The following is a 14454-nucleotide window of genomic DNA, read 5'->3' on the forward strand; positions in this document are numbered from 1 at the left end:
AAACACTTTGAATTAGTGTAGCATTCGTAGAAGAGCTGTAAATGTCCTATGATGAATCAGGTGATGTGGAAAATTATGTAAGAAATCTAATGCTAGGCACAATATTCAAGAACATGAAATGCCACATTTGGAGTAGGGCAGAGAAGAGATACAGAAGCTCTGTCCTTGCCAAAACAATGTATTTCGCACTTTTCACAGAATCACTTTTCTTCAGTTTCAAACAAGTGACTGGTCCACCACCATAGATCGATCTACAACCAGGAAAGACAAAGGTTTTCTGTCTAGAGGGGCTGAGGGAATAAGAAATGGGACCCCTTTAAGACTAAAAGATAAGGGCCTTTCCTTCTGCCGCTGCTGCTGTATCCTCTAACTTTGGCTGCCATGCTGTTCTCACCAAAACTCGTTATCAATTTGAAAGGAAACAAATCCATGCTGCTCCTGTAGTCAAACGTGTAATTTGAAGTATTTAGTTACTTTAATAAACTGTTCAAATCTGTAGATAACCTTTCAGAGGGATCAGCTTTGTTCGAGAGCATAATCAGCTGTTTTCCCAACAGAGTAAGGAGGTATTCTCTTGGGTCTCTATTATACCCTCTTTACTCTGAGCCACGTTCAATACAAACACAGAAATAAGTGGCTTTCAGGCAAATAGCAAATGTTAAAATGTCATAAAAAGTGATTCTTTAAAAACAAATAAGCACTATTTGGGTTTATTGTGTGTGTTTTTTGGTTTTTTTTTTAATTTCAGGCTTCCATGAATACTGAGAACATCACAACTGTTTGAGGGGTGGAGGTGAATGTGTGAGGAGGGGTCATTCACACGGGCTTTGCAAAAATTTAACATCTGACAAGCAAGCACCTGCTGTGGCAAGGACAATGTTTTAGTTCTAAGAACTTCATAAATATTTATTTTCTATGAATATATGGTTGCATCTTGCTGAAATATTAATATTTATATTTTCTCTACTTTCACAGTTGTTTTAGAGTCAGAAGAACCAGGCATCGCAAGCGTGCCTGCTAAAACACATGGCTAAATTTAAACTGCACAGTTTTATTTAATATCACTAAGACAGAATATTTTAGCTGTTTTGGCACAATGGTATTTAGGATAAAATGTTCTTTCACTTTCTAAAGCTCAGATACACAGAAATCTCTGCAGTGGCTGGGAAAACTCTGTTTTTAAGAGAAACGGAGTACAGTGCAGCGGCGGGTCCAAGGGGCTCACTCGGGGCCTGGCGGCAGGGGCAGCGCTGTGCCGCGCCGGCCCCACCGCCCAGCCCAGGTGCGGGGTTCGGACGTGTTCTCCCTCTCCTGAGCACAACGTGGGTGAGTCCCCAAGCCCCTGCGCGCCTGGCACTGGGGAGCAGGCCGGGGCTGGGCCTCCGCACTGGGATCCGCGGTCTGGGCCTCACGGACGTTTTGGGGTGACTGCGGCCCGCTTGCTGCCCGCTGCAGTACCCGAGGCCGGCACGCGGAGCCCCCACCAAGCTACTTCCATCATCGTTCCCTCGCTTTGTGCGTTAGCAGGCCGCCAAGGCCGCCAGGGAAGAGGTTTCCAGGGCGGAGGGAAGCTGGCTGCGTGTGTCAGCTCAGCCCGGCCTGCTCCGACCCGGCCCGGCCCGCGGCCGCTGCGAGGAGAAGCGGCGGCGGGAGGAGAAGGCCCGGCCAGGCCCGCGTCGCCATGGTGACGGCGCGGGGCTGCCTGCCATGGCGGAGAAGGAGGGGACGAGCCAGGGTAAGGCCGGGCAGGGGCCTGGGCCTCCAGCCCGCGGGAGGTGCGGGAGGGCTGGCGGGGGCGCCGGGCCGCGGCCGGCTGAGTGGGGCCCGCCCCGCCGCGGCCTCTGGCGGGGAGAGAGGCGGCGGCCGGCAGGGTCTGCGTTTCCCGGGCGTGGTGCCAGGATGGCACAGGGACAAGCACCAACAGACACAGACACCTATGCATGTGCGTGTATATACCCATATACATATATGAATACACGCACATACTTACACACAAATACACCCCCTGCCCCTCCCTCCCAGTCCGGGTGGCCGCACCGCTGCCTCCCCCTCCGGCCCGCCCCGCCTCAGGCCGAGCCGCTTCTCCCCCGCGCTCCCCGCCGCGGGGGCCGCCGCCCGTTCGATGCCCCCGCGGCCTGCGCCCCCCGCCGGCCATGGCCGCGGCGCTGCCGGCCTCAGGGCGGTGTGGCCGCCGCGCAGGGCGCGCCCGCAGCGGCGGCCCAACGCGTCCTCCCGCTGCGGGGCGGCTGGAGCCGGCCGGTCGCGGCCCCTCGCTGGCATTTCTGGGTGCACCGGGCTCCCTCTGCCAGGAAAAAAGTAACCTGTGCTGCTCATGGCGCCGTGGCTTAGAGGCAAGAGTGTTCTGCTTTAGGGAGCGTTGCCAGAAGTTGTATTTTGCAGGCAAAAGGTAATTCCTTCTGCAAGGATTTTCAACTGTCATTTCAAGGAAGACGTGCTTTCTGTAAAACCCACAGTGTTGTGACTTCTGAAAGCCATCCTTTCCATAAGTAAACTTGTGTGTGTTGTAACAGTTTGCAAATTCTGAACATTGTATTTGAAATAATCTAAATAATGGATTATTTCATATTATTTAGGAAAAAAACCCAAATACATTTGGTAGAAAAGTCCTGTATAAATAGTTGCTGTGGATGGTATTGAATGCATAATTTGTTTTTGGTGGAAGTATTTCTAGTATGCACTTTGCAGGATAGATATCTTGCAGAAATTAAGAAATAAGACTGATGTAGGTTCAGTGAGGACTGTTCTAAAAGTATTATTTCTTTCATATTGTTATTCATCTTTGTTTAGTCTTGTCAAAGCATATTTTCTGCATCTTTCCAATTTTGCAAATGAAGTTGAGGCACAGTTCTGGCAGAGGTGGATAGACGTGATAGGATAACAGCCTAGAAGTCTGCTGAACCATCTGAGAAAAGGGAATCTGGTGTTCTGGCAGGATAACAGTAATATTGGGAAGGTCTGGCTCCATGTATTTTGGGCACCCATATGTACGATATTGAGATTTTGCACCATTTTTTCAATCCACAGGCAGAAACTCTTGGAGAAGGAAGGTCATGAGGTCTTGTTTGCTTGATTAGTGACTTTTAATGCTGTTTTTATAGTTTCAAAGTGCGAATACTTTGTAAGAAGTTTAATTACTGTACAACTGAAGAGAGACTTCTTTTTTTTGTGTGTGTGTGTGTTTTTTAACGTCCGGTAAAACACCATTCCAAATAGAGTAGTATCAGATGTCATCTTCTAGAGTAAAATTGTGCTGTCACCCCATCCCAGCTTGACCCATGAACTCCATTCCTGGCCCTCCCAGACCTCTTGATGATTCATGGAAAGTGACATACTGGGCTTTGGTTTCCTATCTGTAGAATGAGGATAATAACCTGTATCACATGAACAAGGCATCTGACTTACCTTCTGTCACTCATGAGAATCATAGTCTGTTATTAGGCAGACCAGTTGCTTGTTGTCCTATAAAGTTACCCTGTTATTATAAACACAGTTTGGGTTGAGGTAAGCTAATAGTCTCATTAAACTGCAGAAACAGGCCTGTAAGAATTAAGTCACACCCATTTCAGAGTTGTTATTAGTCTTCTTGCAGAGAACAGTTAGTGGGTTAGTTTTCTCCAATTCTAGATTCACACATGGATCGTACTTTCTTCCAACAAGCATTCCATGTCTATGCAAACTGCAAATTTTACTTTATTATGCTTCAAACAGAACAATAACATTAGTTGTATTGTCAAATAATTAGTCTTTAGGGTATTCCTCTTGGTTCTTTGTAGAACTGCAGTTCCACAAGCTTTCATGGTAAAGGTTTCCCTTAGGTCCTATTATTTTCAAGTTTTGTCTTCTTCAAAGTTAAAATGCCTGCTTACATGTTTTACGGATGTACAAGATGTACACAAGGAAAAATAGTGAAAGGCCAAATCCTGCAACCTCTTGTACATCATGCTACTCACATGAGTATTACCCTCTAACACAAGCAATTCTTGTGAATAAAATCTTGTATGTGCGTAAGTGTTAATGGGAACAGGCCCATACTATCTGTAGCTACATGTTTTATGTATGCATTTATATCCTTACGTTTGTGCATTCAACATTGTTTAACGTTTTTCTTCATACCCATCTGATTGTGCTAGACTGCTTGCTTAATCTTTCTCTTCTGTATATTTGACCGTATCTCCCCTCCTATCATTCTGTTGCTTTCCCTTTTTGTGCTACTTAATTTGGTCTGTCTGTTCCTCCATTTGCTCTCGGATACCCTATTTGTAATTTGACATGTCAGATTTTCTAAGTTTTAATATCTCTGATCTCAAAAATGTTGTCACTAGAACCTGAAAGCAAAATGTCAGACTGTTAGTGCCTGAAGTAGAACTAAACAGAAGACAAGACATATTTTTCTCCAGCTGGGATTTAAGAAATTACGTGAAAGTACACAAAGGAGAGAATGCTTGGTGTTCCTGTATCACTAGGGTAATGTTATGTAATTGATCAGTATTAGAGTTTTTCTAAGACCATATTGTTTGTGCCAGTTAGTGCATATTTAAAATGCAATGAATAACTCATGAAATTTAATCCAAAAGGAAGTATATTAACTAGTCTGAGTTCCTGTTTCACCCACTTATGCCCATATGAAGCTGAATAACTAGTTCTGTATAACAGATATCCTTCAAAAAGATACCTGTTTCTGATGCAAAGACCTGCGGAGATGAAGAATAACCATTCCACGATGATGGTTTTCCCTGGTAAATGATTAGTAGTTGTTCTGGGCAGTTTGAGTTGCAGCTGCGATATGTAATCAAGCCTCACACATCCCCTTCCCCACTTCGAAACAGTCACATGGATGTTGTTAGTGGAGATGGGAAATAGTTTTCACCCCAATTTTAGTGCCTTCTGTAAATACAATAACAGTGTGTTCTGTCATGCAGATACATCTGCTCTTTAGCTAACCTGGTTTGCTGCCTGGCACACTGGTGAAATTAGAGATTTACTGGAGTTTACGTTTGGTAAGAACTAGCTACATAGCCATTCGACTACCACCTTCTTGCAAGAAGCAGAGTTGCCCCTACACCACCTGCTCTGCCAAATCCTCCTGCGTATGGAGGTAGGATCTAAAGCTTCCCTCTCCGTGTCACCTGGCTCTGCTTGGATTCTGTATTGCTAGAGGTATCGAAAATGTGCTATGGCTGCTCCCTCTGTTTTAGTAAAGTTGCACGTCCAAGCTGAGAGAGCCTTGTAGCTGCCACGAGCACTGCAGGCAGTTGTAACCATTAATTCTGTTTGGAGCGTGCTTAATTAACGTGAGAGTCTCAAACCTGAGACAGAAAAGCGCTTAAGCTGTGTATGGCTTTGGGGAATCCTGCTGAATGGGATAATACGATGCACATGATGCTTAAGCACATGAGTACATTTAAGAGTTTTGCTAAATTAAGGATTTTTAAATGTGTTTTTGAGGGTTTCACAAATAAGCATCAGCATTTGAAAGGTACAAAAGCTATGGATTAAACACTCAGAATAAACCTTCAGGCTAAAGTAGTCCATCAGACAAATTATCTCTAATTTTAAAAGTGGCAGTGTTTCATTTATGAAAAAAATAACGAAATTAGTATGAATCGTTAAAAATAAGTAGCTTTCATAGGGCTCAAGCAAGGAATATTTCAACTCTAGAAGAAAATTTGAATGTATGATATCACTTAGGAAATGAGTATGTGGTTTTATCACAGTGGGATTTACAGATGAGCACTATGAATATTTTTATATCCTCTTGTTGACATTGCTGTAAGAAATAATTTGAGGAGAAAAGTTTATAGCTTTTGTTAGACTGTGATGCAGTTTAACATGCACCTTGACATCAATCTGAGTTATGTTTTAATATCTGCACTTATTTGAGGCTGAAACAAAAAAATAAATTATGTCCATCTCCCATGGACAAATGCAGGCTGTAGATCTGATTCTCTTGGCTATACTCCTGCAGTAAAAATTGATCTCAAATGGATGTAGAATAGGTAATTGCAGATTGACAGGTTTCTTGTTTCCATGGTGCATAAAACGGCAGAAGTTTTTTGGTTTGGCTCTACTTGTAGCTGACTTATTGAATAAAAAATTGGCTGGTGTGCAGAAAGGCTTTAAACTTTTTTGTCTTTTAAACAATGCCAGCCAGCAGATACACAGTGCTGACAGGGAGCTGGAGAACTCCCACAAATTATCTTTCCAACAATAGTTAACATGTTATTAAGAATTTCCATGTCTACATACTGATTATTCTGAGATCTGAGGGGCTTTTTTTTTTTTTTTTTTTTTTTTTAAAATTTATGAGTACCTTTCGTTTGTGTGAACAGATGCTACTTCATTGTGGGAGGGGAAGGGCCCGGGCGGTAGGAGACGGGGTAGGGGTGCTACAGAAGGTGGCTGGGGAAGCAGGGAGCTCCCTGCATGGGGCTCAGAGGTAGCAGGGACAAAAGCTGTTGGCACTGTAAGGGGCAGGAGGTCCCCAAGCCTACCTCTGGCCCCCACAGCTTTTGATACTGGATTACATGCCACCTGACAAGTCTCTGGAGATATTTTTGTAAATGATCTTTAATTGTATATCTCCATCATTAAGAAAACACAGACTCGCCAACTCTTTGGTAATGTGACACTCCTCCTATTCAGTGTTACATAGATATGGGTAGTATGTGCAAACCCCAGTGAACATAAGATTGGAGGGGATTTCCTTGAGTCTAGCCTGGGGTTGTATACAACCATCACTGTCAAAAGTTTACCAGGCTCTATCTTAAAAATGGTCAGGATTATTGTGTCGCTGGGGTAAGGTCACGGGAGGTTCTGGACTGTTACTGCTGCTGGTCAGGTTTAAAATTAAGAGATGAATTCTGAAATTTAGCTGTGAATAGCTTGTATCCTTTTTTCACTGTTTGCCAACTTTCTCCTTTAATTTACCTTACCTCAAATGGTTCTAGAAATAAGTCTTATTCCCCATGGATGATAAATGTAAATGTCTTACATTTGTCAGCTGAAATGCTGTTCAAATTCAGAATATTCCTCTTAGGCAAACAAAAAGAAAATTGGAGGTTCATATTCATTCACGATATGTAAAGAAAGTGATTTAGCACTGTAAGTGATACTTTCAAGACAACTCCTTAAAAAACAAGCAGCTGCAGCAAGCCTTTGTAGTTCCCTGCCATTTTGTTTCACAGTAACAGTCTTCCTCTGCTTGGTCAAAACCCTCACTCCATAGTGCAGACATAATTGCAACCGGTTTAGAAGCTCTTCGGTATTTTTTAACTCCTTTGACACCCTGTCAGGCAAATTGAAGGGCTTGCGATATGTTAAGTAATAACAGCATCTATTAAAAGTAATATTTAAAACCCTACATTCTCGTGCTATATTTTCGACAATATTTTTTTCAAATGAAGAGTGTTTACAAGCTTCTGTATTCCAGCAGTGCTACTGTGGTGCTGTAGTTAAACTTTATAATGGCTTATGTTTAAAATAAATTAATTTTAAGAGCAGTAGTATCCATATCGATTTATCCACAAATTTCCTTAACAATCCACTTGATTCTGTTTCCTGACCACTTGAGCAATCAGTGTGCAGAGGCAGTTTAATAGGAATATTCAGTTTACAAGATGTTTGGTGCTGCCACACATGCAATCAGATGTACGTGCGATGAGTTATCGAGTGTTGTGTTGGGGCCGTTCTGCAGTGTTGGCCGGGTGAGCTGCTGTTGTGGGGCACATGGCAGCATGTGTGTTGCTGCATTTCGATGGAGCTTGGTGTGGTGAATATGTGTGACAGGCTGTGAGAGTTGTAGTTGTCCTTTGTGGCTTTGCCATCTGCTTCTGGGGCCAGAACTGTGGAGAGTGTGGGAAAAATGGAGACAAATGCGTTCTGCGACCACATAGCACGCCAGCATGGGCTGTGTTCTGCTGGTGTCGCAGCCTGTGTGAGCTCTTCCTTTTCAGCAGCAGCTGGAGGTATAGCAAGACTCTCGGCATTGCCAGGAGAGCTATTTATCCTCGCAGGGCAGTTTGCTGTTGGTGATGAAAGAGAATGTAAGTATGAGCTAGACATAACTCTTTCATTATATCCCAGGTGTGGCTGAGATGAAAGGTATGGAACAAATTGCAACAATGGAGATTACTGGTTTTGACAGCTCTGAGCCGCAACAGGACTGCTGACTGGTACAACTGCCAGAGTTGGGTTTTCAGGGATGTGCAAGACATCCCTAATGGAGATTTATGCTGAGCTTATCTCTGCCTTATGGAAAGGGAGACTGCGTGCAGGCAGTATTGACATTAAAAATAGTGTCACAATTATTTTTTGCAGGCTAACAAACATCAAGCGCTGGCATTTCTTTCACTTCTCTGCAGGAAGGATAGCATTATGGCTTTCCTAAAGAGAAGCATAAGATATTAATTGTATGTTATCTGTGAATCACAGGCCTACAGGGGACAATACAGATCTATGCATAGATGGAACTTCTTTGCTTGCTTTGGATGACTGGAGGCATAGGTCCACATCCTCTGCTTGGAAGAGAAAATCTTTATATCAAAAGGAAGGGGTTTTCCCCCATCATGCTGCAAGTTAGTGCGACAAAGCAAGTTGTCTCACTGCCCTCACTGTTAGTTGCATGCAATGGTAATTATTTGGCAGCTTGTCTGCGGGCACTAGCTAGCAGGAGAAGAGCTTTGCTGTCAGAACTGGACCTGTGCAAATGGTCAGGGTGGGTGATATTACTCAAAACTTGCTGCTTTGGCTCATAAAGCTCCAGGCTTCGTGAAGTCAGACTCAGCCACCACTTGAGTAGCTGCAAAATGATGATGTACTTGGCTGGCTGAAATCTAGGTCATAATGGAGACCTGCTAGGTCCAATTTGGGTACATGTTTCTTCCTGAGAGTCCTTTTGCATGCTGCTTCCAAAGTAATAATCTGCAGCCCTTGTGGAACTAAAGCTCACAGCATGACCCTGCACTATTTAATACAGGGGTGACAGTCAGTTAGGGTACAAGGAGTAATGCGCTTAAGAAGGTCAGGTCAGGGCATTAGCTCTCACTATTGACTGCTTCAGAGCTCAGAGAGACTTTGTGCTTAGGGTGATAAAAATCTATAAGCTCTATCTATAGGGAAAGGTTCAGTACAGAGCTGTGACCTCTCACAGACAAGGTGCTTATCCCTGGGTGCTAACTGTGGTACCTGAGGAGCCAGGGGGACTGTGGGAGATGGCAGGAGGAGCTCAGGGCTGTGTCCAGGTGGAGCTGCACGCAGTCCTTGGAGCAGCAGCAGAACAGTAAGTTGGAGCTGGAGGAGGGCTGGGTGCCAAGTATTTGCTTGTGCACTTCTCTGCTACGTACAGGTGGTAATCCTCCCACATGGTGTCACCCTGGCTGGTCCAAAGAGAGGGCGGAAAACCTGCCTGTGATGCTGTGCATGTGGGAATCTGACTCGTGTTGCCATTACCTGATGGAAGGGCTGCTGCCTACCTTCCACCAGTGGGGCAGGGGATGATGGCCTCCGCTGGGCCATTTTCCTTGCAAAGGAATGCTGTAGCATGGCTTACAAATTACTCACTAGAAAATGTCAGAATGTCTTGCAATTTTAACCTGAATTAGGCCAGCTTGTGGTTTTCTGACTTTATTTTTTTTTTTCTGAACATGCTGCTGGTTCGAGAACACTTCATCAGCAGGAGAATATAGTGCTATAGCCAAGTCCTGGCCCCAGACTGCACACCTGCATTTCCAAGGCCTGGACTAGCCCGTCTTGGCTAGGTGCTGCTATGGGCCACTGCCTGGGCTTGTGGCAGATCAGGAATCCCTGCCAGGGTCTGTCTCATCTTAATAGCTTTGATGCAGAACATGATGCGTGCTACATCTCAGCTGCGTGGTCATGCCAACCAGCCAGCCACTGCACCTCCATTTCTCTGCTTTGGCAGATGTAGACCAAATCACAAATTTGTTTTGTATAGTGAAAGTGGGAAGCACTCCTTCCATACTGTCCCAGGAAAAAGAAAAAAAAAAAAGAAAAATGGATCACTCATCAAACCTCATCTAGTGCAGAGGTTTGAGAAAGTTGAAATCTAGGTGAGTATAGCTAGGTGGCATTCCTTGATCATCTCCCAGAATTGCAGGCTTCTCTGCTGATGCTTATGAAGACTGGTGGTTCAGTATGTATAGATATATGTGTAGATATAGCATATCTGCACAGATTGTCTACAGTAAAAGCATCAGGGCGTATTTTGTTGACTCTTTCCTGAGATGCATGAGGTACTGTCACTGACATGGTTTGATATGTCCCTGTGTTGCATCACTCAGACTAACTGCCTAGAGGGAATGGAGTTTTCCCTAGCAAACCATATGATTGGAGCATCCTTCCCCCATATATCCCAGGATTGTGTATACTTAGCTTACTCTCACCAGCAAGCTGCTCAGGAACTCTTTGAACAGCAAGGAGGAAGGATTTTCTTGCCTGTAGGGCAGGGGAGAGACTAATCACCCCCTTCTTTTTCCTGAAAAATAAGTTGCGTCACCTGGCGCTGGATCTAGACTGCCAAGGATGCAGGCACACGTGACACGTGAGGAGGTGCAAAGATTATGATGACAAAAGTGCAAACCTGGGAAAGCAGATTCAGCAGAGCAAAGGGGTGCAGTCCTGGAGGGAGCAGTTCTCAGGGCAAAGCAAGCAGAGTCAGCTGGTGGTGTCAGCCACCTCTACCCATGTGCATTTTTATCTAAGGAGCTGAGCCGGGTAATAGGAAGGGCAAAGTCGTATCCCTTACCACATCCTTAGCACGTGCTGCTGATTTTTTTTCAATGGCACCAAACTTCTGTGTGCTGTTCCCACCAGCAAACCTGCCACATGTCCAGTCCTGGAGAGCACTCAGTGGAGTTTTACAGGCTGTAAGAAACACTGTACGACATTAGCCGGATATCCATTGGGACTCAGTCCCACTCAGTCACTCCTAACATTCAACATTCCCTGCCCCTCTTCCCTTCACTTGCAAGTTCTGATTGGTTATAAATAGTTCCAGTAAGTTTAGAGTAAGTTTGCTTTGCACTTTGTATGTAGGAAGTCCTGATGGCTTTTATTGATTTGACAAACAAATTTCAGTCCTTTCTGGGGATCTCCAGAAAGAATTGGTTGGATTGGGGAAATTAAAATCTCTGTTTTGGAAGCCCAGGCACAGGGAGAATGTCAGGGTTGTAGTGTAGGAAGTGATGCAGAAAATAGTGGTTTATTGGTCCCCTCCAACATATGGACAATTTTGTTTTACAGCAAGCATCTGTCAAGGATTTTGCGGGGTATCCCTTGTAATTTTCCTTTTTCCATTTCCATAGGCAAATGCATTCTCTGCAGCAAGCCCAGGCAGGGGTTGTAGTTCCACTAGGGCTTCATGCTGACGTTCTTTGCCATCTGCATCTTTAAGAAATACAGTGCAAGCTCCGGACAGAGCAAGCAAACAGGATCATTCTGTGATTCTGTGATCCTGAGAAGGATGTGAGAGTCAGGTTTGATGCAGCAGCTGTTCAGGCTGTTATATCATTATGAATCGGGGCACATAGGTACGAGTTATCAAGTACCGAGAAAACAGACTGATCTCTGTGAACTGGTGTGGGAGCTATTTCCCCAGCACAGAGCAGGTAAAATAATGGCATCTTGCAAGAGCAACTGGAAGTGACAGCATTCAAATGAGTTTGGTGCCTACAATAATGTGTACCATGAGGGAAAGAATTTTTTTTTCCATTGATGGAGAACCATATTTGATCCAAAAGGGTGGGCAGTAGACAAGACCGACCATGACACCAACACCTCTGGGGAGAGTTGACTGGGACAAGAACTTTGTGAATGGTGGATGTTCCCTTTCAAATCAATGACATTTGTATATGAACTGTGTTTTGGAGGCAGTGTGAACTATGGATTTAAACACCTTTGGATATACTAGGTGATGAAAGGCATTGACTATTTATGGCTTCTTTTCCAGCTTGATGTGGCATCCTCCATTGCCTGCTTTATTCTACATTATAGCGTTAGATTAAGAATTTTATAGCAGCTAGAAGCTTGACTGCTTATTGAGGCGGCAATAGTTTCTGTACTTACTTTGTTTCTCAACAGTTGAATTGGTTTGTTAATTGCCCCGTTTTGTTAGTTTTGGTTCCCACATGTGTTAAAACATCTGAAACTATGGTAGCTTAGAATGCCATGGTATTTAAGATAACATGTACTGAACAATCAAAACCTAGGATAATCAGGATATCTTGTTTCACCAGGTAAAGTTACTGGCAACTTGTAGCTCCAGTAGGTGCTGCCAGCTGACTTATTACAACTGGATATATTTTGCGTATTGTCACATTTTTCAACTTTGAGGTTGAAATGCACAGTTGTTATATCATTTTTTGAAGTCTTTAGTGGATTTGACAACTTATAACTGAAATAACCAAAATATTTCCATTGTGGTTGATCTGAACTCTTTTTATTTTTTTTTTATTACTAGCATCATTCTATACAATAATCTCATGTCCATAGCAAAGCTGAAGTCAAGACACTGCTTAATTTTTTACATCACTTTATTATATATTTTGCCCATGCTACAACCGTCTTAGTTAAGACAAAAAGGAAAAATTGTGTTTAATATTTTTGCGACAGAATTTGAAGTAGCTTTTGCAGTTAACTGTGCCACAGCCTTCATCAAACTAACAGCCTCTATTTATTATCAGACATCAAATTAATTACCCGATTGTTCTAAAACCCTGTTTGCCACTGGTGGTTTTGTTCTCATGGTTATTCACACCGTGTGCCATAGGTCTCTGCAAAAATTGTTCTGATTGCTCCACTCTGAGAGCTCCATTCTGTGTATCTATTTTTAAAAATAGTCCCTTTGTTTTTATTCTCCATTATTAGGTTAGTGCAAAAGTAATTGCAGTTTTTGCCTCGTTGAAATTTGCAGTTTGCTATTGGATACATTCTTAAATAAATCTGGTTATGTTATACATCATTTTAATGCACTTTTCTTGCTTTATGGGTTTTTTTGCTACTGACTTACTGCTTGCTGTTTATTTTATATTTATTTTAGACTATGGAAATGATGTTAGACAAAAAAGCAAATTTGGGCAATTTTCTTACTTGAGTTCAAAATGGGTCATAAAGCAGCGGAGACAACACACAACATCAACATCGCATTTGGCCCAGGAACAGTGATACGGCTACTTCTCAACAGTTCTGAAAAACATGAAAGAAAAAGCTTTTGCTGTTTTAAGTCTTCATTTTTGCTTTTTTGAGAATTCTTGAAAGTGACCTCTGCAGAAACCAGTTAAACATTTTTTATTCTTCCGTGGGAAACAGACTAAAATTCAGATTGCCTAAGTGTCATTTGTGATAACATGGGATGCTTCTTGTCCAGGAGAGAAAGTGTCTGCAGGCCATTGCTTGGATCCCCAAATTGGAGTAGGTCCCACTGTCAGTGAAGAACTCAGCCTGGTCATTTCTTGGGAACTGGCGTGTAACAAATTCCATAGATCTTTTATCTCTTCATTCAATCTGAATGGCTTAACTCAGGCAACATGTTTCCCATTGGTGCCATCAATACTTTGTGTCGACCTCTTTTCTTCAGATTGCAATTCAGGAATGTGTTTATCCCTTCTTTGGAGGAATCAAGCTGCTTTATAAACTACTTGTTTTACTTCAAAATCCGCTCAATTTGTCTTTCCAGAATGAAGACTCTTCAATAAGTATGTATCTCAAACTATTTTGTTATGAGACCCAAAGGAATAACGTTGCATGTTCCACAAGCTTATAGATTAATCATATTTTTCATTTTCTGGTAACTAATATATTAATATCATACATGCTAGAGAAGGTACAGAGTAGGGAAGAAAATATTTCTCTTGCCTCAGTATTTTTGGAGCGTGGCATACAATTACTGTTTCAGCATATTAGTCTGACTGTACATTAAGCTTCCTCTGAAATGAAGAAGGTCACTAGAAAAAAATCTAATGTATGCCTTTTCTTCTGCAGAGCAGAAAGGTCTTGCCAATAAGTCAAATGCAAGTGGCCTCAAGATTGTTTTCTCTCGGTGTTCTTTTTCCACAGTAATTTCCTTGGAATAGAATTACTTAAATGCTCTAAGGATTTTGTCTTTGAGGTGGAGCAAGATTTCTGAATTATATTTAAGTCAGTCAAGCTCCCCACACTTAAAATGAAGGCAGCACAACCATTCGTGGAAGAATAATTTAGGGAGTTGTATACTTTGCTTTGGAGTTAGGAAAGAGAAGCAGTAGCATGGGAACACCTTATGCTGATATAATCACCAAGAATTCATCTTATGATACCGTGCTGGTTTTCCCTTTTTGTTCTGGAAACACAGTGCCTTGATAGAAGTGATGCACTTATTTGAGAGTGTTTGCGATTTCACCTGTGCTGGTGATGCTGAGTATTGTGACTGCTTTTTAATAT

At 42.9% G+C, this 14454-nt stretch overlaps 1 protein-coding gene across 1 annotated transcript in view; it reads left to right on the top strand.

The window, feature by feature from the left end:
- The first annotated feature begins 1343 nt into the window (after nucleotides 1–1343).
- Nucleotides 1344–14454, top strand: part of EFCAB2 (EF-hand calcium binding domain 2) — a 32233-nt gene continuing 19122 nt past the window's right edge. The window contains exon 1 of the mRNA XM_065631904.1: nucleotides 1344–1735. Coding sequence (XP_065487976.1) covers nucleotides 1708–1735 — 28 coding nt within the window. The 5' untranslated portion in view covers nucleotides 1344–1707. The remainder of the gene's footprint in view (nucleotides 1736–14454) is intronic.

Source organism: Caloenas nicobarica, chromosome 3 (genome assembly GCF_036013445.1).
Source record: "Caloenas nicobarica isolate bCalNic1 chromosome 3, bCalNic1.hap1, whole genome shotgun sequence".
In the NCBI taxonomy this organism is placed as follows: domain Eukaryota; kingdom Metazoa; phylum Chordata; class Aves; order Columbiformes; family Columbidae; genus Caloenas; species Caloenas nicobarica.